Source organism: Pelophylax lessonae, assembly GCF_965119305.1.
Source record: "Pelophylax lessonae genome assembly, chromosome: 11".
Taxonomy (NCBI): domain Eukaryota; kingdom Metazoa; phylum Chordata; class Amphibia; order Anura; family Ranidae; genus Pelophylax; species Pelophylax lessonae.
The window spans coordinates 207,562,445-207,588,345 of NC_138778.1; the positions used below are offsets into that span (position 1 = coordinate 207,562,445).

The 25,901-nt window shown below is 46.1% G+C and overlaps 1 protein-coding gene across 1 annotated transcript in view; it reads left to right on the top strand.

Annotated features, from left to right (window-relative positions):
• The first annotated feature begins 21,971 nt into the window (after window positions 1–21,971).
• The window catches only part of SAMD10 (sterile alpha motif domain containing 10), a 57,692-nt gene continuing 53,762 nt past the window's right edge, over window positions 21,972–25,901 (top strand). Inside the window, exon 1 of the mRNA XM_082272397.1 lies at window positions 21,972–22,212. Coding sequence (XP_082128523.1) covers window positions 22,128–22,212 — 85 coding nt within the window. The 5' untranslated portion in view covers window positions 21,972–22,127. The remainder of the gene's footprint in view (window positions 22,213–25,901) is intronic.

Genomic DNA, 25,901 nt, shown 5'->3' on the forward strand with positions numbered 1-25,901 from the left:
TTTCCTGTGAGATCTACAATCAACTGCTGGACTGGGCGGCGGGCTGGATAATCTAGATCCAGTGGTCACCCTAGTCTGGCCAGCGAGTGCACGCAGACCTCAGCTCCACGCTAGGTCGGCCGCGACATAGCCCCACTGGACGGGGGCTGGCCTGGGAGTTAAACGCCTCACAAGGTCGCATACGACCGTGTCTCGCCCTGAGTTGCAGCATTCCTCCTGGCCGACAGCCCCCCATCTCGATGGCGAGGGGTTCTGTCTGGAGCAGTGCCCGCCTGGTTCCTGGTATGGTGAGTAGCTGTCCCACCGTCTCCCCCAGGAAGGTTTAGGGATAAACCTGGGCCCCTCCTTGGGACAGTCGGACCCCGGGGTTCCCCTTCTTCCCATCAAGCACCCCCCGTTCATCTGTTCCCCATCCTAGCCCCACTCCACTTATGCTGGGGCTGTGTGGGTGGTCTGGTTCACCTCTTGTGGTGGGGGCAGGGTGTTATGCTGGTGATGTGGGCCGGGGGGATGCATAGCCGGCGCCCGGACGATCGGCTGTATGGGGGGGTTGTACCTAGTGGGGGCTCCTGCCAGGGCCCCCCGTCCTGCCTGGGCCTGTCACTGGGAGCATCAGGGTTCTGTGAGGGTTGTCATTTTGCTGTAGCCTGTGTGTTTCTATGCACGGCGCCCATGTTTGTGTAGTCCAGCGGCCATTTTGCGGTGGTTTGCCATTGAAAATAGCGGCGGCCATGACAGTGGAGCCCCGTGGGCGGCGATTTTGGCGGTGGGAGCCCCTCTTCATCCCCTGGTGCTGACTCCTGGATCTTTTCACTACCTGATCATCACACGTAGAGTGCAGATTATCCTGGTGGCTGCAGGTGCCTCTTTCTGCTGGGTGGTGAGTTTGATGGGGTTCTCTCCCTCTCTGCTGAGGATAACTTGATGCTTTGTGACTCGGCTCATAAGAAGTTTTTTTGTCCCTCAGGGTCGACTGACAAGGGCTCAAAGCCTTTCAGTGCCTCTTCTAGAGAATCCAAAGGAACCTGGTCTGGCAAGCCGAGAGGGGGCTTCTCCAGACCCGTGGACAAGGCTCCTTCAGCATGAAGGTGCGCCCTCACCCGTATCTGGGGTGGGGAGACGATCTTCATTGGTTTCCGGACCCGTGGACTTCCGTAGTACAAGAAACTGGGTCCACAAAGTAATTCGCTCCGGCTACAAGATCGAGTTTCACTCTTGTCCCTCAGCAAAGAGGGCTGGTTGGGGGGGGGGGGGGGGGGTAGGGAGTTAATTGGTAAGACCACATCCCGAAACGTAAAGACAAAGAGGAAAACCCCCAATGGGACTTTTTAGGTCTTGAACAGTAATCCACTTTGTACAAACTACTATTGTTATTTTTTTCATTGCTTTAATAGCAGTGGATTACTGTTCAAGACCTAAAAAGTCCCATTGGGGGTTTTCCTCTTTTTCTTTTCCCTCAGCAAGGGACAACTTGCGCCTGTCCTTGGACCGCTTACAGGGTCTGTTTGGGGCACTACAAGACCTGTTGCTTCAAGGGGTGATTGTCCCAGTTCTGACTTCGGAATGTTTTCAGGGTTTTTACTCAAACCTGTTTACAGTTCCCAGGAAGAATGGCAAGGTGCGTTCAATCCTGGACCCCAATGCGCTGAACTGCTTTGTGCAGGTGCAGAAGTTCAGAATGGAATCCATTTGCACGGTGGTGGCATTCCTGCATCAGGGAGATTTTCTTGCCTCTATCGACATCAAGGATGCTTACCTTCACATTCCATTAGGTGCCTGTCACGAGCGCTTCTTCCGCTTTGCCGTGGGAGAGGAGCATTATCAGTTTGTGGCGTTACCCTTTGGTCTCGCCTCTGCTCCTGGGGTCTTCACAAAAGTGTTAGCACTGGTGCTAGCATTGTTATGCCAACAGGGGATCGCGGTACTGGGCTACTTGGATGACCTCCTTCTGCGAGGGGAGTCCCCTACTGCTCTGGTGGAAAACCTGGAAATCACCATACGAACTCTGAGAAAGTTTGCCTGGATTCTGAATTTTCAGAAGTCTGCTCTGGTTTCGTCCACAAAGCTGGACTATCTGGGTCTGACTCTGGACTTGGCCTTAGCCAGAGTGCTCCTTCCTCTGGACAAACTACAGAAATTGCAGGCTGCTATTCATCTACTGCTGTCCAGCAGATGATCATCCCTCTGAGGTCCATACAAGGTCCCTGCAAAGGGAAATCCTGGCCAAATGGGACAAGACTCCACAGTCTGTGGACAATCAGATCCGGCTGAGCCAGGGAACAAAGAAGTCCCTGATATGGTGGCTTCGTTCTCTGGCGCTTCGGCTGGGCAAATCCTTCTTCTCCTTGTACTGGACAGTAGTCACCACGGATGCCAGCCTGCCTGACTGGGGATGCGTCCTCGGCAAAAATTTTGCTCAGGGGATCTGGACACTGGAATAGTCCAGACTACCGATCAATGTCTTGGAACTCCGAGCAATCAGATTGTGTCTGGACCATTGGACTGATCGTCTTCAGGGATGTCGAATACTCATTCAAGCAGACAATGCCATGGCCGTGGCTTATGACAATCACCAAGGGGGCACAAAAAGTGTCCTGCCGGCATTCTAACGTGGGCAGAACGGTTCGTTCCAGCTCTCTCCGCCGTATTCATTCCCAGGGTTGAAAACTGGCAGGTGGAGTACCTCAGTCGGCAGGCGTTGGACCAAGGGGAGTGGTCCCTTCATCCGTAGGTGTTTCATCAGTTGTGTCTCCGGTGGGGCATCCCAGAGGGGGATCTGTTGGCGTCTCGGCTCAACAGAAAGGTGCAGAGGTGTGTGGCCTGGTCAAATGATCCTCTGGCGGACGCCACAGATGTGCTGGTTGCCCAGCGGGGCCAGTATCATCTGATTTACATCTTCCCTCCTCTCAAGCTTCTGCCAAGACTTCTACACAGATTTGAGGCAGAAGGGATTCCAGGCATCTTAGTGACTGGCCTCGCCGGGCTTGGTATGCCGATCTGGTGCGGCTGGTCGCGGACGTTCCTTGGAAGCTTTCTCTCAGGGAGGATCTGCTGCCTCAAAGACCAATCTTTCATCCTGCTTTACAGTCACTGGCCTTGACTGTTTGGCTGTTGGACATCAGGTGTTGATGGATAGAGGTTTAAAAGCTAGGAGATCTACTTCTAGGAAGATCTACCATCATATGTGGAATACGTACATTGCGTGGTGTAAGTCTTTTGGGGTTTATCCTCGCTCCTTCTCCGTGGCTCAGATCTTAACCTTCCTTCAATGGGGGATTGAACAGAAATTGGCCTTGAGTACCATCAAGGACCGGGTGTCGGCTTTAGCGGTCTTCTTTCAGTGACCCTTGTCCTCACACTCCCTGGTGTGTACTTTTCTTCAGGGTATCTGACATTTGGTTCCTCCAGTGCGGTCTCCGTTGCCACCTTAGGACATTTGGTGCTTTCGGTCCTCCAGAAGCCTCCCTTTGAGAATCTTCGGGAGATTCTGTTGCTTACGCTGTCTCAGAAGGTGGCTTTTCTGGTGGCTATCACCTCTGCATGCAGGGTGTCGGTACTGGCGGAGTTCACCTTACTTGGTGATTCACAGAGATAAGGTGGTTCTTCGCCCCTGTCTGTCGTTCCTCTCAAAGCTTGTCTCTGATTTTCATTTGGATGAAGACATTGTGTTGCCTTCCCTGTGTCCCAGGCTAAAACATCCGAAGGAAATTACCTTGCATGCCTTGGATGTGGTTTGGGCTACTAGGGTGTAGCTGGCAGCTACGGAGTCTTTTACGAAGTCAGACTCACTATTTGTGCTCACGGATGGGCCTCGGAAAGGGTTTTCCGCTTCCTCTGCGACTATTTCCAGATGGATCAGACGGTGATTCTGGCCTATTCCATCAAGGGTCAGGTTCCTCCTTTCCTTGTCAAGGCGAACTCTACTTGGGCACTTAGTACCTCCTGGGCCTTCTGTCATCAGGCGTCAGTGACGCAGGTTTGCAAGGCGACCACTTGGTCGTCGGTGCACACTTTCACAAAGTTCTATAAAGTGGATGTGTTGGCATCTGCGGATGCATCCTTTAGCTGCAAGGTTTTGCAGGCTGCTGTTTAGAGGACATGATCCTCTTTGAGGGTGTACTGTTTTTTTTTCAGGTGGGCTCCAGTTGTTTTGGTTGGCTACTGTTTTGCCTGGGGAATTTTTTTGTTGTTCCCACCCCTCATGTCTAATGCTGCTTTGGAACATCCCAATGGTTATAAAGACCAGGAGCTGGGTCAGTCAATAAACAACAGAAAAAATTTAATTTTTGAGTTCTGGTAAAATCCATTTCTCTGATGTTCATTGATGGACACAGCACCCACCCCTCTGTGGAGTTGTAATTCTTCTGACACTGCTTGTAACAAAACTGAGTATCTATAGCAGGGAGAGGGAGTATACCTACTGGGACTGTCCAAAGGCATGGCCAGATTCTTTTTCTGCCTAGTGTCCAACTACAGTAGGGGCCAGTATAACCCAATGGGTAAGAAGATCAGGAGCTGTGTCTGTCAATGAACATCAGAAAAATTGATTTTACGGTAAGTCAAAAATCCAATTTTTCCTTCAGTTTTGTGTATAAAAGCCTAAAGAGATTGTTCAATAGGTCATTGGATTTCGATGAACAGTAACGCTTAAACAATACACTACATTTTTCTTGGATTTTCAATGAAATCACACAGTGTCTTATTTTTACTGTCCTGTTCCATTCAAATTATAGAAAATGGAGAGGGTGCAGTATACAAGCTCTGGATCCCTCACTGGAGGGAGCCCAGAGCAGGGGCGTACCGTGGGGTTGGCCAGAACGGCCCCCGCCAGGGGCGCAGGCCGAGGGGGGGCGGAAAATCACTGCCAGTGTAGTGTGGAAGCAGTGACGTACTGCTCCTCCCAGTCCTCCGTTCAGCCTGCGCCCCCCCGGGCACCGCGGCTGGCGCACCCCCCCCCCTCGCTTCGCTCCAATCTCGGAAACAGCCCGCCTGGAGCTCGCTGTCCACAAGACTGTCTGTGACTGTGTGTGTGTGTGGGAGGCTCGGTGCGATGGGCGGGCCGACGGCTCCCCTCGTCAAAGGGCTCCGCCCACATAACTCGTCATCAGCAGGCTCCTAGCTCCAGGCTCAGCAGGCTGCAGGTGTCATGGAGGATGAATAGTGAATGCTGCACTCTACACTGCCATTGAGTGATGGAAGCTTAGCTGGCTGGCTCCCAGGTACTATCCCAGGTACCATTAGAGCTTAAAGAAGAAGACATTTTTTAAAATTTTATGTAGATATATATATATACAGTATATATATAGTGCAGTATGGAGGACGCCATATCCTGTATATATATATATATATATATGTGTATATATATATATATATAAAATATACACACAGGATATGGCATCCTCTATGCTGCACTATATATACAGTATATATATACACACACACAGGATATGCCATCCTCTGTGCTGCACTATACATATGTATATATATAGTGCAGCATAGAGGATGCCATATCCTGTGTGTGTGTATATATATATACTGTATATATAGTGCAGCATAGAGGATGCCATATCCTGTGTGTATATATTTTATATATATATATATATATATATATATATAGTGCATTATAGAGGAGCCCACATCCTGTGTATATATATATATATATATATATATATATATATATATATATGCAGGATGTGGCCTCCTCTATAATGCACTATATATATATATATATATATATATATATACAGGATGTGGCCTCCTCTATAATGCACTATATATATATATATATATATATATATATATATCGGTGCCACCTTATCAGGGCCCTTCAGTGCCGCCTCATTAGCGCACATTATTGAAGGAGAACAATTACCTGTTTGCAAAATCTTATAACAAACTAAAAAACAGTGTTTTTTTTTGTTTTTTTTTACATTTTTTGGTCTTTTTTTGTTTGTTCAGCAAAAAAACATAAAAAATAAAAACCCCAGTAGTGATTAAATACCACCAAAAGAAAGCTCTATTTAGCCTGAATCTCATCTGACTACTTATATGCAATATCTGCTTCTGAGTCAAAACAATTGAAAAAAGGACTGTATAACCTAAACATTATCTTTAATGGATACGCAGACGATTAAAAATGTATAGAAATTGATGTAAAAAGACAAACAACAGAATATCTAACTCTTTAATAATTGGGGGGGGGGGGGCGCCGATACAGCTTCTCGCCAAGGGCGCTGGAGACCCTAGGTACGCCTCTGGCCCAGAGTACCACTTGCTGCAAAGAGGTTAAAAAGTGTATGTGTTTACTATGAATGAATGGGAAGCTCTGTCCAGAACCATTCCTGTTCATGTGTTCTGTGCTGCTGAGGCTGCAGAGATGGAGATTGAGGGTTGTGTCTGTTCTGTTTAGATCTCTGATATTTCACCAAAGCCCCTCAACTGGGCTCCCTAAAAAATTGTAAAAAATAATAAAAAATGCAATTGTAAAAAAAAAAAAAATAGTAACAAATAATTTAACCTCTTGCCGACCGCCACACGACTATTTACGTCGGCAGTCAGCCCCTCACAGGCAAAGCGACGCCCCTTCCTGCCCCCGCTCGTTCACGGACCCCCCCCTGCGCGTGTGAGCGGCGGACCCGATGTCCGCCGCTCACTCGCGATCGTCTGGTACAGCGGGAGAAAGGCAGGCGGCTAATGTAAACAAAGCCGCCTGTCATTCTCCCCTGTGTAAGTACAGAGATCATACGGTCCTGCTATGCAGGATCGTATTTCTCTGTATTTACACACACAGCCAAATCCAATAACAGTAAGAAGCACGTCCCTAGGGACACACTTAACCCCTCCTTCTCAAATAAAGTTAACTCCTTCCCTGCCAGTGTCATTTTTACAGTAACAGTGCATATGTATAGCACTGATTACTGTAGGAATGTCACTGGTACCCCCAAAAGTGTAAAAAATGTCAGTCAAGGGATCTGTCCGCCGCAATGTCGCAGTCCTGCAAAAAAAATCGCAGATCGCCGCCATTACTCGTTAAAAAAAAAAACAACAAAAATGACAAAAATCTTTCCCTTACTTAGTAAACGCAATAACTTTTGCGCAAACCAATCAAAATACGCTTTTTGCAATTTTTTTTACCAAACATATGTAGCAGAAAACAAATTGGCCTAAAATGTTAAAAAATTTTGATTTTAAATTTTTTTTGGGGAATTTCATATAAAAAAATGTGAAAAATATTGTTATTTTTGCAAAATTGTCGCTTTTTTTGTTTATAGTGCATGATCAAAAAATCACACAGGTGATCAAATACCATCAAATGAAAGCTCTATTTGTGGGGAAAAAAAGGACGTCAATTTCATTTGGGTACAGTGTCGCACGACCGCGCAATGGTCCGTTAAAATCATGCAGTGCCGAATTGCAAAATAGGCTTAAGTGGTTAAAAAAATTATAAAAATAAATAAATTACTGACCCTGGCCACTGCCCTACGGACAAAGTCCACTGCTCTACTGACAAAGTCTACTGCCCTACTGACAAAATCCACTGCCCTACTGACACAGTCCACTGCTCTACTGACAAAGTCTACTGCCCTACTGACAAAATTCACTGTCCTACTGACACAGTCCACTGCCTTACTGACACAGTCCACTGCCCTACAGACAAAGTCCACTGCTCTACTGACAAAGTCCACAGCCCAACTGACCCAGTCCATTGCTCTACTGACCCAATCCACTGCTGTACAGACAAAGTCCACTGCCCTACGGACAAAGTCCACTGCTCTACTGACCCAGTCCACTGCCCTACTGACCCAGTCCACTGTCCTATTGACAAAGTCCACCACTCTACTGACCCCATTCACTGCCCTACTGATCCACTGTTCCACTGTTTATATTTTATAGTAGTTTATATTTTTACAGTTACATTTGTTTTATTATATTTTTCCTTACTATTTAGTTAGGCCCTAATTTCTTTAAAAAAAAAAAAAAAGGGTGCTGAACCCTGGTGATCTTTGATCTCTTTCATGTTGTTCAGGTAGATCTCCACCTCTCAAAGGTTGCCTACCCCTGCTTTAGGGTTTTCAAAAGAATTGGAGAGGTATGTCAAAATGTGGACAGTTTCTCCAAAATCTTTTGACTTACCTCCTAAATATGTAAATAAAGATCTGAAATAACTCTTTAGGCTCTTGGAGTATCTTGGCGCATGGTGAGAGTATATTGGAGCGCAGTGGAAGCGCCAGGTGGTAGTGGGGGGGCCCCAAGGTCAAATTTTGCACCGGAGCCAACAAGTTTCAAGCTGCACCTCTGATTTAAATCATTATCCATACAAACGTCACCATATATAGGAAAAATAGGAAATTGTAACTAAATGTACCTTTATTTATAAAAGATTAATTCCAAAGTTTTACAAAATTTTCTTTACGTGTTGACCACACGCACACAAAGTATATATATAAAATGTAACACAAATGTTTTTTTCCTATGTATGGAGACTTTTGGGGCACCCTGTAGAATAGGAGGGATTATACTCATCTATCCTGCCACCTGTTCCTCTGAACGTAGTTCTCTTGCAGACAATGATCTCTTCTCATCCAATAAACTTCCCGGAGTGTGGGATACCTGGTCTCCTTCTGTATGCTATAGTTCCTTCTGACAGCCCCTACTTCTCTACAGGACAGTGTGATGTAGGGGTCAGCGGAAAACAGAACACATAGTGGAGGGGGGGGGGGGTACAGGTATTCATAGTTCTAGAAGAAAGCAAAGATTGGAGGAGTGGACTGGGAGTGTAAACACATTTCATTTGCAGGCCGTGATTTGTTATGGATTCTCAAGCCAGTGACAGGGTTGCTGTAAAGTTTTTTTTAGCTTTAATAGAGTGGAGAATGGTTAATACATTTGTCATTTTTTCTTTGCTTTCTAGGTCATGTTGAAGAGATTTTCCTCCACGTCTTGTCCTTGAGACACAACAGAAAGTTAGATTACATTTTTCCAAAGTGAGGAGAATTTCCCCTCTTAGGGTCCATGTACACGGGACGTTGTTAAAAGTCCCTTTGAATGCTGGAATTTTTAGGACGTTTGAAACGTCCGTTCGGTCGCGTATGTACCCGCGTTTAGCGGGCGTTTAGCGGCGTTTGCGGGCGTTTGCGTTTAGAACCGTTCCTAGAGGTCAAAAAAATTATTCCCCTTTAAAATGGAAATACGCGAACGCCAAACGCGGGTCATCGCGTTCGGTCGCGTTCGGATGTGTTCAGTCGCGTTTTTGCGTTTGAAACGCCGGGAAACACTCGTTCGAACGCAAATAATTGCGTTCTAAAAAAAGTCCCTGAACGCAACTGCCCGCAAACGACCGCAAACGACCTGGTGTACATGGACAGATAAGATAAAATGTAGATGGGTTCAGGGGCTTCTAAAAAAAACGCCCAACTGCTCCTAAACGGCCATTTCCAGCGTCCCGTGTACATGGAGCCTTAGATGTAATTTGAACTGGTTTCCCATTAGAAGATTGTTCCAATTCTGAGGAAAAATATAAAAATTCCGATTTCCCATTACTTCTCGTCCCACTGACATTGGTCACCAGGACAAGTAGGGTGAATCTCCTCAGCAGCTTTATAGCAATAAAACCCTTCCCTACTCTAGAATATTGGGCGCCTAAAGTAATAAATGAAAGAAATGGTACCAATTTACAGGAAATGTTAGTATGAAATGGGGTGGAGGGGTAAGTGAGACCTCAGACTCCCCAATAGTAGAGGTACTCACTGGGAAGGGGGGATGGGAAAAAGGGAGGTTTTTCCCTTTGGGTACCGGTAACTTGGTAATTAATATAGCTAGAGTAGCATTTATTAAAAATAATTTTATTAAATATAAAGCAATAACAAATATTGAATTTACATCAATTGATATAAATAACACAACAATTGACACAGTGAGTGTCTACTAAAATTGACTTGAAGTGTGAAGAGTAGTCGGAATATCTCCACAATTTTCTCTACATGTTTCGCGGGCTAGGCCGCTTCTTCAGGAGAATGTAATATACATGTTGCTACTAGAGTCTATAAGTGAAATGAGAAATAAATCAAAAAAACAAGAAACATATATAACCAGAACATGGACAATCTTTATACTGTGTATGGGGAGAGGTGTCCACCTTACCTGTGGTCACTATAGGGCATAAACACACCAGAGGAGGAGGAGCAGAATCACCAATACTCTCACCGGCGGGTATGGGAGACCTTAATCACAATGTATTATGATATATATATTAAAAATAGTAAGTAGGTTTGTAAAAAAAAAAAAAATATATATATATATATATATATATATATATGGAGGAACCTCCAAAAGGGGAAATAAATGAAAAAAAAATTATATTCTATTATACAGTCATGGGCAAAAATATTGGCACCCCCTGCATTTCTGTCAGATAATGCACCACTTCGCCCAGAAAATTGTTGCAGCTACAAATGTTTAGGCATTCTCATGTTCATTTCTTGTGTTTGTATTAGTGTGAGACAAAAAAAATTAAAGTGAAGAAAAAAAAAGCCAAATCTGACACATTGCACGCAAAACTCCAAAAATGGACTGGACAAAATTATTGGCACCTTCAATTTAATATTTGGTAGCACACCCTTTGAAAAAAAATACCTGAAATCAATTACTTCCTGTAACCATCAATGAGTTTCTTACACCACTCGACAGGAATTTTGGACCACTCTTCTTTCGCCAACTGCTCCAGGTTTCTCGGATTGGAAGGGTTCCTTTTTTCAACTGCTGTTCTGAGATCTTTCAGCAGGCGCTCTATGGGATTTAGATCTGGAACCATTTCTGGATGCTTTTTGACGTGTGCTTTGGGTCATTGTACGTCTGTAAGACCCATGACCTTTGACGAAGATCCAACTTTCTGACACTGAGCCCTACATTGCACCCCAGAATTCTTTGATAGTCTTCAGATTTCATAATGCCATGCACACGGTCAAGATATCCAGTGCCTAAAGCAGCAAAGCAACCCCAAAACATCAGTGGACTTTCACCATGTGTGACTGTAGGGACTGTATTCTTTTCTTTAAAGGCCCCATTTATTTTTCTGAAAAAACTACAATAATGGGCTTTACCAAAAAGCTGTAATTTTGTTTAGTCTATCCACAGTACATTCTACCAAAATTATTTTGGCTTCCTCATGTCCAGGGAGATTAGCTACAGTGCAATGGGCTGTAAACTTCTTGACAGTGTTGCGCACAATGTACACAGGAACATTAAGATCTCTGGAGATGGACTTGTAACCTTGAGATTGTCCATGCTTTTCCACATCTTTTGTTCTCAAATACTTAGGCAATTCTTTGCTGTTCTTTCTCCTTTCCATGCTCTGTGTGGCACACAGACACACAACAGAAAGGTTGAGTCAATTTTTAATCATTTGAACATGTTGCTGGTGTGATTTCTTTATTGTCAGCACCTGTTAACTGATCAGCTGATCGCGGAAGTCAACAGAAGCTGGTTACTGGCTTTTTTTTTTCTTTACGCTCTCAGCGTGATCAGTGATTTTTAGCAATGGACAGATTGGACACCTAACTGACATTTTTTACACTTTTAGGGGACCAGTGACATTACTACCGTAGTCAGTGCGAAAAATATGCACTGTTACTGTACTAATGATACTGGCAGGGAAGGGGTTAACACCAGGGGCGATCAAAGGGTCAAATGTGTCTCCAGGGGGTCCTTTCTAACTGTGGGGGGATGTATTTACTGAATGAACGCAGAGACCTGTTTTCCTAAATAAGAGGAACACAGGATCCCCGTGTTCATTACTGACAGAACGGCGGTCTGCTGTGTTTACAACGGCAGACCGCCATTCTGTCTCCAGGAGGAGCGATTGTGGTTGCCTGGCGGCAATCGCGGCCGCCGGACCCACTGATTGGCTCCCCCTGTGGCAAATAGGCGCTCACCTTCCCCCACTCGCGGTCCCGCAAAGCGACGTACAGTTATGTCGTTTCGAGAGACAGAGCCCACCTACCGCAGTATATGTCGGCAAGTGGTTAAACACATTTTAAGTCAAACAGAGACAAAATACCTCAGTGTGAGATTGACCAAAGAGAATGGTCATTGCACATCAACAGACAGTTCACCTCTTTGAGGCACTCAGCTTGATTTCTGGTATGTACAGTAGATTCATATACTGTATGCCTGCTCCTTATATGCTGTATGTCAGAGACTCCAGTTGTTAGATTTGCACACTGCCTAGCCAGCACCAGACGAATTATGGTTCAACTCTTTACAGGTAGATTCTTCATAACGTAGAGCAAAATGGCAGCTTCTAGGGGCTGGGAGGTGGGCAAATGAAGCATGCTTACAGGAGGACTCTTCTGAAATAATTTTACGTTTCTTAAAGGGAGCGTAGAGGACTTACTAACTGGTGGAGCGTCTCAAGCTTCTCCCCAAGAGTTGAAGCATCTTATTTGAAAAAGAAGCTCCTCAGACAGAGCATTTTTCCAAGAACTGGAAAATGGAAATGAAAGTTCTGGGTAGGTGACGGATCATTTTCACTGAAAGCCAGAGCATCTCACAAAGAAGGAACCATGTCACTAAATGTCTGGATGATCTCATTTGGTGATGGGGGAACCTCACTGTGAAATGGAGAATCTCTCACCAAGTAGAACATCCTACTATGAACCTGGATAGAGATAGAGCAGCCTCTCAACCTTTTCAACACAGAGGAACCCTTGAATAAACTGCCCCCTTACAGATACCTAAAAAGATCAATGGTGTCAATGGGAACCTATTTGAGAAGTAAAGATTGCTCATTGCTCAAGGAACCCCTAGCAACCTTTGGAGGAACCCTAGAATTCCATGGAACCCTGGCTGAGAAACCCTGTTCTGGGGTGTAGAAGCTGCCTGCCAGATCATTTACAACAAAATCTATACTGTAGGATAGCAGTACTAGGTAGATAACTCTACAGTTCCAGCGCAATCTTTCCCTCTTTCCTTGACCACTTTGTCATGTGACAGTGCTTGGGCCTAGCTATAGGCCTCTAGGCTGGAGCTTTGCATCATTGAGGAGGTCACACGCTTCTCCATAACCAAAAGCTGTGAGATAAGAGCAGTGGAGAGTGTAACATGAGACCAATTTCAGAAGCAGTTGTCAACTGAGTGTTTTTTTTTTTTTAATCTCTCATTTTTTTTATTCTCTCATTCCGCATGCGCGGGAGTGACGTCATCGCGGCTCCGGCCAATCACAGCGCCGGAGCCGCCGAACCCAGAAGAGACGCCGAGGGATCATGGCAGCGCCCGCAGCGATGTCCGGGGGTCCATGTTCGGGCTTCATTCTAAGGTAAATAATACATAATGAGCTAGTATGCGATGCATACTAGCTCATTATGCCTTTGTCTTGCAGGTTTTTTTTTTTTTTTTGTGTTTTTGGGTTTACAACCGCTTTAACAGTCCATCGGGCAAACAAGTTAATACTTATGTCAGTATGGCATCAACTAAGGTAGCCTTTCTCAACCTTTTTACCCCAGAGGAACCTCTTTTATTTTTAAGTTTAAGAACCCCTATTAAGATTAGCCCATTAGGAAAATGCCCAATACATTGGTGGGAATAATGCCTCTCTTCTAGTGGTAGTTACAAAATCACACTTAGAGTCACCTAAAAGGTCATTGGTGGCATCAGGGCAGCCATCAGAAGTTTTGGGGCCCCTTACACAACTTTACACCTGGGCCCCTCCAGGCCTGACCACCAACATTATGCAGGGCCCGCCCTCTGGCCGTCCCACCGAATCCGCATAGTGGCCATCCCACCGAGTCGTTCAGTGCCCCCGCTTCTATTTTAACACTCTTACAACTTAATATATGAAATAGAATCCAATCCATCAAAGAGACTGCCTCATATATTCAACAAAGAGACATCCTTATCCAACAAAGACACATCCCAATCCAGTAAAGAGACTGCCTCATATATTCAGCAAAGAGACATCCCTTCAGCTGCATTGGCTTATTCTGCAGCCTCTCTGCTTTAGCAATTGCTAGTTACTACAGCAGCAACAACTCGGTTTCGTTGGTTGGGGCCTTGGCGATGGGGCCCCTCGGAATGCCCGGGCCCCTTACATGTGTATGGGCTGTTCCCCCCATGATGGTTGCTTGGGTGGCATGGCTCTACTGAGTGGCGATGGGCCTGGAACTATTAGGGTACCATCAGTTGGGGGGGGGGGGGTTGATCAGCCATAGCTCAAGGAACCCCTCTGTATACAGCTTCTCATTAAGAAAGTAAGCATATCACTGGTACAGAGAGCATCTCATTTGGAGAAAATGGACCTCATAAAAAGATGAAGCATCTTGCCAAGAGATGGAGAATCTCACAATGACACAGGTCATCACACACTATGACAGTGATGGCGAACCTTGGTACCCCAGATGTTTTGGAACTACATTTCCCATAATGCTCAACTATACTGCAGAGTGCATGAGCATCATGACAATTGTAGTTCCAAAACATCTGGGGTGCCAAGGTTCGCCATCACTGCACTATGAAGTGGAGTAGTGGAGTATTTTGCTAAGAAATTGGGAATTTTACAGCAAGCAGGAGCTTCTCACTAAGAAGCAAAGCATCTTGCTAAGAGTATCCCAAACCTTTGAGTACTTCACTAAGAAACTGAGCACCTTGTCAAGAGAAGGAGCATTTTACTAAAAGGCAGAGCATAAGCGTTCTTGCTTAAGATGGGTACAGATACTGTACTAGAGAGTTCTCACACTATCCATCAATTTGTAGGCACTTCACAACCTTGGCTGAGCTTGCTGAGGGCAAAGTTGATTGATTGTGATGGATTTTCATTGACCACTTACTATGGCTTTCCCTGAGACAGCTGATGTCTGCAAAACTCCCCGTCCATCATGACTGTGGGCTGTCTCTGACCCCAATCTCAAAGCATCAGTGCTGTTACATGCTTCTTCAGACCCAGAAGTACTAAGTTTCTTCTATGGATGAAAGGAACGTGTGGGAACAGAGGAAAGGTAATTATTTACTGAGGCTGGGGTGGGTTCATAAAGTGAACCTGTTGTTTTTTCCTGTATGGGCAAAGCACAAGTTCACTTTAACCACTTAATCCCCGGAAGATTTTATCCCCTTCCTGACCAGGGTTTTTTTTGCGATTCGGCACTGCGTGAATTTAACGGACAATTGCACGGTCGTGCAACGCTGTACCTAACGGAATTTGACGTCCTTTTTTTCCCATAAACAGAGCTTTCTTTTGGTGGTATTTGATCACCTGTGCGATTTTTACTTTTTGCTCTATAAACAAAAAAAGAGCATCAATTTTGCAAAAATAACAATATTTTTCAAATTTTTTTATATGAAATTCCCCAAAAAAAAAATGTAAAAATCAAAATTTTTTAACATTTTAGGCCAATTTGTTTTATGCTACATATGTTTGATAAAAAAAAAATCGCAAAAAGCGTATTTTGATTGGTTTGCGCAAAAGTTATTGCGTTTACTAAGGGAAAGATTTCTGTCATTTTTGGTGGGTTTTTTTTTAACGCGTAATGGCGGCGATCTGCGTTTTTTTTTTTGCGGTACTACGACATTACGGCGGACAGATCGGACCCTTGACTGCAATTTTTTACACTTTTGGGGTTACCAGTGACATTACTACAGTAATCAGTGCTATACATATGCACTGTTACTGCAAAATGACACTGGCAGGGAAGGGGTTAACTTTATTGGGGAAGGAGGGGTTAAGTGTGTCCCTAGGGGCGTGCTTCTATCTGTGATTGGACATGGCTACTGGTGTAGGAACAGTGATCAACGGTCCCACATAGTAGAACCGTATGATCACTATTCATACACAAGGGAGAATGACAGGCGGCCTGTTTACATTAGCCGCCTGCCTTTCTCCCTTTACGGTGGATGATCGCGAGTGACCGGCAGACATCGGGTACGCCGGTCACACGCACGGACTTCCCAGGGAACGAGCCAGGGCGGGCGCGCGCTCGCCCGCTATTGGCTCACAAGCAAGTGACAGGCTAGTGACGTACCCATACGTCACTTTGCCTGGCCTGGGCTGACCGCCGCAGTATATGTACTTGCGGCGGTCGGCAACCGGTTAAGAACCAGCATTTTACCAAGAGACAGGCATTGCACCAATACTGGCCATACACTAGATGGCTTGGTAGGCCATTTCATAGTTTTGAACCACATTTGTGTCCTACTTTCCAGCAATCAAATTATCTAAACTGGGTGGAAACAAGGACAAATATTCTATTTGTGCAAAAGGGTTCCATTTATACTAGATTTGGATCTTGCAGGTGCTTGGACCCCCCTCCCACCGTTACCTAGACCTGAACACTGCTGATTTCTAGGGCAGGTGAGAAGCAGCAAGCGTTCTTGTATGGTATAGACTGTATCTTAACATACCTACCTGCAGCTGCATTTATGAGTTCCTCGATGTGTCGCCCTACAACCTTTGCACGAAAACCATCCTGATCACATCTAGCTCTTACTGCACATATGTGCCACAGCCCCATTAAAGTTCCTATGGCTGGGGGCTGCAAAGAATATGGATTATCTATAGGAATGTATAGAGTGAGTGGTGCGAATGTGCTGTAGGACCTAGACAGGCCCAGAATGTTTTTGTTGCACGACCTGGGTCACATTGTGCAGAGTCTTGAAGTGAATAACTCCAAGGCAGGCCTGAAGGTAAGTATTTTAGTGTGCAATATGGTGGTTGAGTGTTTATTCAAAGGACAACCTCACTAAAAGTGAAGTCATCTTTTAATAATTCATTAATGTTCCTATAGTTGGTTATAATGGCTAAATGGTGTTGGACAGCGACCCCCTCAGTTCCCTGCCTGACTAACACAGAGGTATCTAGAATGCTTTTGCCGTTTCCTGTTGATACCATTTGTACTGGAAATAATGAGGGTTTGCTATCTGACCCTAGTTTCTTGATATATAGACCAGAGGCGTAACTAGAACCTTCAGGGCCCCGGTGCAAGAAACCATGAAGGGCCCCCCGGACCCCTGGCCGGAGCCCTTCCCTTCAAGCCTGGGGCTCTTCCCACTGATCCTAGGGCCCTTTGCTCTCGTTGTGGGGCCCTTTATTACTGTCATGCAGTGGGCCCCCTTCCTGCCATCTTGGGGCCTCCCCACGGTGGTGAAATGCCAGGGCATGGTCGCAAGTGTGACCTTTGCGATCCCTGAAGCTCACCCACTGGTGTCAGTAGTTTTTTTATTTTTTGGTATTTTAATTGTATTATTTTTTATCATGTTATTTATTTTTTTTACAATGTCACTGACTATGACTCTGTCCATTCAGAAAAGGAAGGAGCTGGTAAATTAAATATTTACCCCTTCCTGTTTCTCTATTGTGACACATCCCCTGCAGCAGCCGGCAGGAGAGGGGAGGGAGGAAGCCGGGAGCGCAGTGGGGGGGGGGGGGACAAGGGGAGCACACAGGGGCCCAGAGACAGCAGAACACAAGTGAACTGGATAGGAGGAGTGGCGGGGGCAGCATACAGAGGAACCAATCTCCTCCATTTTCCTCCTGCAGCTACAGGAGGAAAAAGGAGGACAGTGATTTCTCTACATGGTACCCCCACCGCCCCTCCTATCCAGGTGTACAGGGGAGCCACACAGGCCCCCTGGAGCATGGGGCCCGGTTTCAATTGCAACCCCTGCAACCCCTGTAGTTACGCCCCTGACATAGACCATGAAAGTAGAGGGTATTGCAAAGGATATTCTTAAAGCTGAATTCCAGGTATAGAATTTATTGGATAGTCACGTTGGTCCAGTTTGGGGAAGCGAAGAATCATTTTAACTACATGGTCCCGTTACCTTCTGCATAGTGAACACAAAGGGTTGCTTGCTTGGCATTGGTGCTATTCACAATGCCATAGGTATGGCATCTGCATACTTATAAGCTGGACCAATGTAACTATGCAATGAAATCAACACCTGGAATGGAGCTTAATCTAATCAATCTATCTATCCCCACCTTTCCTAGCCTTTTTACTCCAAGCAAGCACCTAAAATAATTTTTACATCTTGAGGAACCCTTACTAAAACCAAAACATCAGCTGGTCTTACATTGGTGTTTGGAAGAATGCAACTCTTAGGGCTTGTTCTTACATGCAGCAGCTTATCCCTCCATCTGAAAAGCAATCGGTAATGGACAGGCATCTGGGAAGCAATGTATTGCCTCCTCCACCACCTTTTTTTCACCCTAATAAGGCAAAATATCAATGCCACAACCATGTGCATTGCACACAGTTGAGATGTCGCCCCACTACCTTTAGCAGTTTGTACTGCCTACTAAATTGGACAGGGGGATTCATTTTTGCCTGGCATGTGTACAGCCCTGAGGGGCTGTATGTTTTTGTTTGGATGGGTGGCCAGGGGATGGTAAAACCTCAGCTCAGCTGCCTGTTTTTACAACCACCTGGCTGCCTGTGTGAATAAAGCCTTACAGTGGTGGAAAATGCCACCTTTACAGACAGCTAAAAAGGATAATAGCTGCCGTGTTGCTGGCTTTGCCCAGTGGCGCTAACCCTGGAACTGTGCAGACACCTTTGAATGGGGAGGGGGCAATCAGCCACAGCTCAAAGAACCCCAAACAACCTCTGAAGATGATGTCTATAGATGATGGTGGTCCCTATATGTTGCTTGTCTATACTGTAGATGATGGGGGGGTCACTACATGCTGTCTAAATATACGATAGGGGTCACTATATGCTTCCTATGTACACTATATTACCAAAAGTATTGGAACGCCTGTCTTTACACACACATGAACTTTAATGGCATCCCAGTTTTAGTCCGTAGGGTTCAATATTGAGTTGGCCCACCCCTTGCAGCTATAACAGCTTCAACTCTTCTGGGAAGGCTGTCCACAAGGCTTAGGGGTGTGTCTATGGGAATGTATGTCCATTGTTCCAGAAGCGCATTTGTGAGGTCAGGCAATGATGTTGGACGAGAAGGCCTGGATCGCATCTCTGCTCTAATTCATCCTAAAGGTGTTCTATTGGGTTGGAGGTCAGGACATGTGCAGGCCAGTCATGTTCCTCCACCCCAAACTCACTCATCCATGTTTTTATGGAGCTTGATTTATGCAATGGTCTATATGTTTTGGTGGAGGGGGGGGGGCAATTATGGTGTGGGGTTGTTTTTCAGGGGTTGGGCTTGGCCCCTTAGTTCCAGTGAAGGAAACTCTTAAGGCGTCAGCATACCAAGACATTTTGGACAATTTCATGCTCCCAACTTTGTGGGAAGAGTTTGGGGATGGCCCATTCCTGTTCCAACATGACTGCGCACCAGTGCACAAAGCAAGGTCCATAAAGACATGGATGAGCGAGTTTGAGGTGGAGGAACTTGACTGGCCTGCACAGAGTCCTGAGTCCTGACCTCAACCCGATAGAACACCTTTGGGATGAATTAAAGCGAAAAGACTGCAAGCCAGGCCTTCTCTTCCAACATCAGTGCCTGACCTCACAAATGCACTTCTGGAAGAATGGTCAAACATTCCCATAGACACACTCCTAAACCTTGTGGACAGCCTTCCCTGAAGGGTTGAAGTTGCTATAGCTGCAAAGGGTGGGCCAACTCAATATTGAAACCTACGCACTAAAACTAGGATGCCATTAAAGTTCATGTGCATGTAAAGGCAGGTGTCCCAATACTTTTGGTAATATAGTGTATACTGTATATGATGGGGGGCACTACCTGCTTCTTGTCTATAGATGAAGGAGGTCGCTAAATGCTGTCTGTCTGTCGATGATTTGTGTTGCTACATGCCCCCTGTTTAATATATAACGGGGGTAACTGCATAATATCTTTCCATAAATTATAGGGTTCACTACATGTACGAGTATATGTTGGGGTCATTACATGCAGCCTGTATATACAGATAGCTACAAAAATAATAGTTGTCATTCTGACAGATTTGACCCTGGAGCTATGCATCCACCTTCAAACAGTAAGTCAAGCAGCCACAGCTCAAGAAACTGATGGGACCCTACCAAAGGCTCCACAGAACCCTAGTTGAGAATGGATGATCTATTCCTATGAAGTGAAGGCCAGTAGTTGACTGGGGTCCCCAAAATTCTATTGGTACAGGGTCCCTTTGTTGACTTGGCCCACCATTGGATGGAAACTACCAAAGTTCCTCTCCAAGGGGACCTTTTTATGGATTTGGATCTCATATTTTTATGGTTTGGCCATGTGAAACCAGGAAATGCTTGTGGTTCTCCAAGTTGATAAAAAGCACAATTGCCCTGTGGTCAGCATAGAAGGAAGTGAAGGCATTGGAAGCCCCCCAGATGGGGGTCACAAGAGCAGAGCCTTTCACTAGCAGTGCCCTGGAGTGCAGACAGCTGGGCAGGAGTGAGAGTGACACAAGAGAGGATTTCAGCAGAGTTCAGGGGGTCAGCCAAGATCAGTCAAGCAGCCACAGCTCAAGGAACTGATGGGACCCTCATAAAGGCTCCACAGAACCCTAGTTAAAAATGGCTGACCTATTCCTCTTAAGTGAAGGCCAGTAGTTGACTGGCAGCCCCAATATTCTATTGGTACAGGGTCTCTTTGTTGACTTTGTCCACCATTGGATGGAAACTACCAAAGTGCCTGTCCAAGGGGGACCTTTTTATGGATTTGGATCTCATATTTTTATGGTTTGGCCATGTGAAACCAGGAAATGTTTGTGGTTCTCCAAGTTGATAAAAAGCACAATTGCCCTGTGTTCAGCATAGGAGAAAGTGAAGGCATTGGAAGCCCCCCAGATGGGGGTCACAAGAGCAGAGCCTTTCACTAGCAGTGCCATGGAGTGCAGACAGCTGGGCAGCAGTGAGAGTGACACAAGAGAGGATTTAAGAGGAGTTCAGGGGGTCAGCCAAGATCAGTCAAACAGCCACAGCTCAAGGAACTGATGGGGCCCTACCAAAGGCTCCACAGAACCCTAGTTGAGAATGGCTGATCTATTCCTCTTAAGTGAAGGCCAGTAGTTGACTGGCAGCCCCAATATTCTATTGGTACAGGGTCTCTTTGTTGACTTTGTCCACCATTGGATGAAAACTACCAAAGTTCCTCTCCAAGTGGACCTTTTTATGGATTTGGATCTCACATTTTTATGGTTTGGCCATGTGAAACCAGGAAATGTTTGTGGTTCCAAGTTGATAAAAAGCACAATTGCCCTGTGTTCAGCATTGGATGAAGTGAAGGCATGGAAAGTCCCCCAGATGGGGGTCACAAGAGCAGAGCCTTTCACTAGCAGTGCCCTGGAGTGCAGACAGCTGGGCAGCAGTGAGAGTCAAACAAGAGAGGATTTAAGAGGAGTTCAGGGGGTCAGCCAAGATCAGTCAAACAGCCACAGCTCAAGGAACTGATGGGGCCCTACCAAAGGCTCCACAGAGCCCTAGTTTAGAATGGCTGATCTATTCCTCTTAAGTGAAGGCCAGTAGTTGACTGGGGGCCCTAAAATTCTATTGGTACAGGGTCCCTTTGTTGACTTTGTCCACCATTGGATGGAAACTACCAAAGTGCCTCTCTAAGGGGACCTTTTTATGGATTTGGATCTCATATTTTTATGGTTTGGCCATGTGAAATCAGGAAGTGTTTGTGGTTCCAAGTTGATAAAAAGCACAATTGCCCTGTGTTCAGCATAGGAGGAAGTGAAGGCATTGGAAGCCCCCCAGATGGGGGTCACAAGAGCAGAGTCTTTCACTAGCAGTGCCCTGGAGTGCAGACAGCTGGGCAGCAGCGAGAGTGACACAAGAGAGTATGCCAGTGGAGTTCGGGGGATCAGCTGAGCTGCTGAGCGCACACTGAGCATTGCACCGGTCCGGTATACGGAGGGGAACATCGCACGGGTCCGGTGTACAGTGGGGAGCATTGCACGGGTCCGGTATACGGAGGGGAACATCGCACGGGTCCAGTATACGGAGAGTAGCATTGCACGGGTCCGGTGTACAGTGGGGAGCATTGCACGGGTCCGGTATACGGAGGGGAACATCAGTGAGGATTCCCGGAGGATGCAGAGCGCTGGATGAGCGGAGCGGGTGACCCGGAGAGAAGAGCTGGGCGTCCGCCCTCCTCCCCCCATCCCTCCGTGCTGTGTGTGCGTGCAGGAGGCGGCGGCTCTGCTGTCTATGTGACCCGGACGCCCGATGTTCACTGACCTTCGCACCCGGATCGGGGAGAGGGAGCCCGCCGGGCGAGGAGACTACAGCCCGGAGCGGGGCACCATGGACGGTGGGTGTCAGATGGGGGGCACTGCGTGTCTGTACTGGCTGTTGCTGCTGCATGCTACATGGGTGTCATTGGGGACACTGCATGTCCTAGAGAGGGGCCACTGCATGCCACGCTGCTTGTGTATAGATGATGGGGAGTCACTACATGGTACCTGTCAATAGATGGGGGGTCACTACATGGTACCTGTCAATAGATGGGGGGTCACTACATGGTACCTGTCAATAGATGGGGGGTCACTACATGGTACCTGTCAATAGATGGGGGGTCACTACATGGTACCTGTCAATAGATGGGGGGTCACTACATGGTACCTGTCAATAGATGGGGGGTCACTACATGGTACCTGTCAATAGATGATGGAGGGGGTCACTACATGCTGCCTGTCAGTAGATGATAGGGGGAGGGGGGAGCACTACATGCTGCCTGTCAATAGATGATGTGGGGTCACTACATGCTACCTGTTAGATGATGGGGGGGGACACTACGTGCTACCTGTCAATAGATGATGGGGGGTCACTGCATGCTACCTGTGAATAGATGATGGGGGGGGGGGGGTCACTACATGCTGCCTGTAAATAGATGATAGGGGGTCACTACATGCTGCCTGTCAGATGATGGGGGGCGGGGGTCACTACATGCTGCCTGTCAGATGATGGGGGGTGGGGGTCACTACGTGCTGCCTGTCAGTAGATGATGGGGGGTCACTACATGCTGCCTGTCAGTAGATGATGGGGGGGTCACTACATGTTGCCTGTCAGTAGATGATGGGGGGTCACTACATGCTGCCTGTTAGTAGATGATGGGGGGTCACTACATGTTGCCTGTCAGTAGATGATGGGGGGGGGGGTCACTACATGTTGCCTGTCAGTAGATGATGGGGGGGGGGTCACTACATGTTGCCTGTCAGTAGATGATGGGGGGGTCACTACATGTTGCCTGTCAGTAGATGATGGGGGGTCACTAAATGCTGCCTGTCAGTAGATGATGGGGGGTCACTAAATGCTGCCTGTCAGTAGATGATGGGGGGTCACTAAATGCTGCCTGTCAGTAGATGATGGGGGGTCACTAAATGCTGCCTGTCAGTAGATGATGGGGGGGTCACTAAATGCTGCCTGTCAGTAGATGATGGGGGGTCACTAAATGCTGCCTGTCAGTAGATGACGGGGGTCACTAAATGCTGCCTGTCAGTAGATGATGGGGGGGTCACTAAATGCTGCCTGTCAGTAGATGATGGTGGGGTCACTACATGGTGCCTGTCACTAGATGATGGGGGGGGTCACTACATGCTGCCTGTCAATTGATTAGGAGGGGGGTCACTACATGCTGCCTGTCAATTGATGATGAGGGGGTCACTACATTTTATATGACTATAGATTCTGGTGCTCACTTCATGCAACCTGTCTATATATGATGGGGAGGTCAATAATGTTTGTCTGTCTATAGATGATAGAGGTCACTACATGTTGCCTGTCTATTTAGGATGAGGGTCACTGCAGGCTCTCTGCCTATAGATAATGGGGGGGGGGGGGGGGGGTTGCCACTACATGCTACTTTTTTATTTATTTTTTACATATGATGGAGTTCACTACATCTATATGCTTTGGTCACTACTTGCACAGCCTATATGATAGGGGGGGGGTCACTAATTGCACAGCCTATATGATAGGGGGGTCACTACTTGCACAGCCTATATGATAGGGGGGACACTACTTGCACAGCCTATATGATAGGGGGGGGGTCACTACTTGCACAGGCTATATGATAGGGGGGTCACTACTTGCACAGCCTATATGATAGGGGGGACACTACTTGCACAGCCTATATGATAGGGGGGGGGGGTCACTACTTGCACAGCCTATATGATAGGGGGGTCACTACTTGCACAGCCTATATGATAGGGGGGGGGGGTCACTACTTGCACAGCCTATATGATAGGAGGGCCACTACTTGCACAGCCTATATGATAGGGGGGTCACTACTTGCACAGCCTATATGATAGGGGGGGTCACTACTTGCATTGCACTGCCTATATGATGGGGGGGTCACTACTTGCACAGCCTATATGATAGGGGGGTCACTACTTGCACAGCCTATATAATAGGGGGGTCACTACTTGCAGGGCCTATATGATAGGGGGGGGGTCACTACTTGCACAGCCTATATGATGGGGGGGGGGTCACTACTTGCACAGCCTATATGATAATGGGGTCACTACTTGCACAGCCTATATGATAGGGGGGTCACTACTTGCACATCCTATATGATAGGGGGGGGGGCACTACTTGCACAGCCTATATGATAATGGGGTCACTACTTGCACAGCCTATATGATAGGGGGGTCACTACTTGCACATCCTATATGATAGGGGGGTCACTACTTGCACAGCCTATATGATAATGGGGTCACTACTTGCACAGCCTATATGATAGGGGGGTCACTACTTGCACAGCCTATATGATAGGGGGGGGTCATTATTTGCCTCCTGCATATGATCACTATATGGTAAATGTTTATGATTGGGGTCAATATAGATGTGGGATGGGGGGAGGGGATATGTTTACGATTTGGGGAACTATATGAAGTATGTCTAATATAGTGGGCCATCTATTCTACTACATGTGTGTGATAAGTGACACTACATGCTACATGTGTGTGATAGGGGCCCTTTCATAACACATGGTGCATGTATGTGATCAGAGACTTTGTGTGTAATAATAATAATAATAATACAGATAACTGTATAGGAGGAATACAAAGTACAAACTTGATGGGTATTACAAATATACATTGTAGCTTGAGATGAAATGCTTGATACATTTTATATTATCCAGGCATACTTGGCTACATGTAATGCATTGCTATCTGTATGTGTAGTTTAGATACATATTTGTCTCGTACATCTATCATATGGTTTTTGTACTTTTATTTGTACATTCCTGTGTTTTAGAGATAGTGTAGTTGTGGTGACAGTTTTATATGTGCTTCGTAAAACCCAGTAGAAGAATTTTTATGAGGCATAGAGGAGTTTACGTGACAAGAGAGTCCTTTTTCTGCACAGAGGTCAAAGTATCCATGCAGACGACATTGACGATATTCTGTGCCTCATAGAATGGTAATCACTATTGAACATTTTTTTTATAATATTCTGTTTTTATGTACGCATTGTTTTTGCCAAGTGTTCAGTTGGGTAACCGCCATCACTCAGGATTCACCTTAAGACAGTCAACAAAGCGAAAAGCTCAAATTTGATTGGTTAGTGTAGGTTTAACTCTTTCCACCTCTATAAGCCTAGATGCGTTTTTGTGATCTCATGATATATCAGAGGTGTTTTATTATATAATACAAATATTATTATACAATATAAATATAAAAGACATGCTGGTACGTTAATTGGCTCCTGTCTAATTTGGCCCTAGTATGTGTATGTAAGAATGTGAGTTAGGGACCTTAGATTGTAAGCTCCTTGAGGGTAGGGACTGATGTGAATGTACAAAGTATATGTAAAGCGCTGCGTAAATTGATGGCGCCATAGAAATACCTGAAATAAAAAAAATAAATATAATCCCCATGCTGCATTCCAAACCGCTCCTGCATTCAAGAAACCCTGAGTGCCAGTTCACATATATGCGATGCGCGAACCCTGCGAATCTGCTGCGGGTTCCTGCATCGCATTCAACTCGCAGGCAGC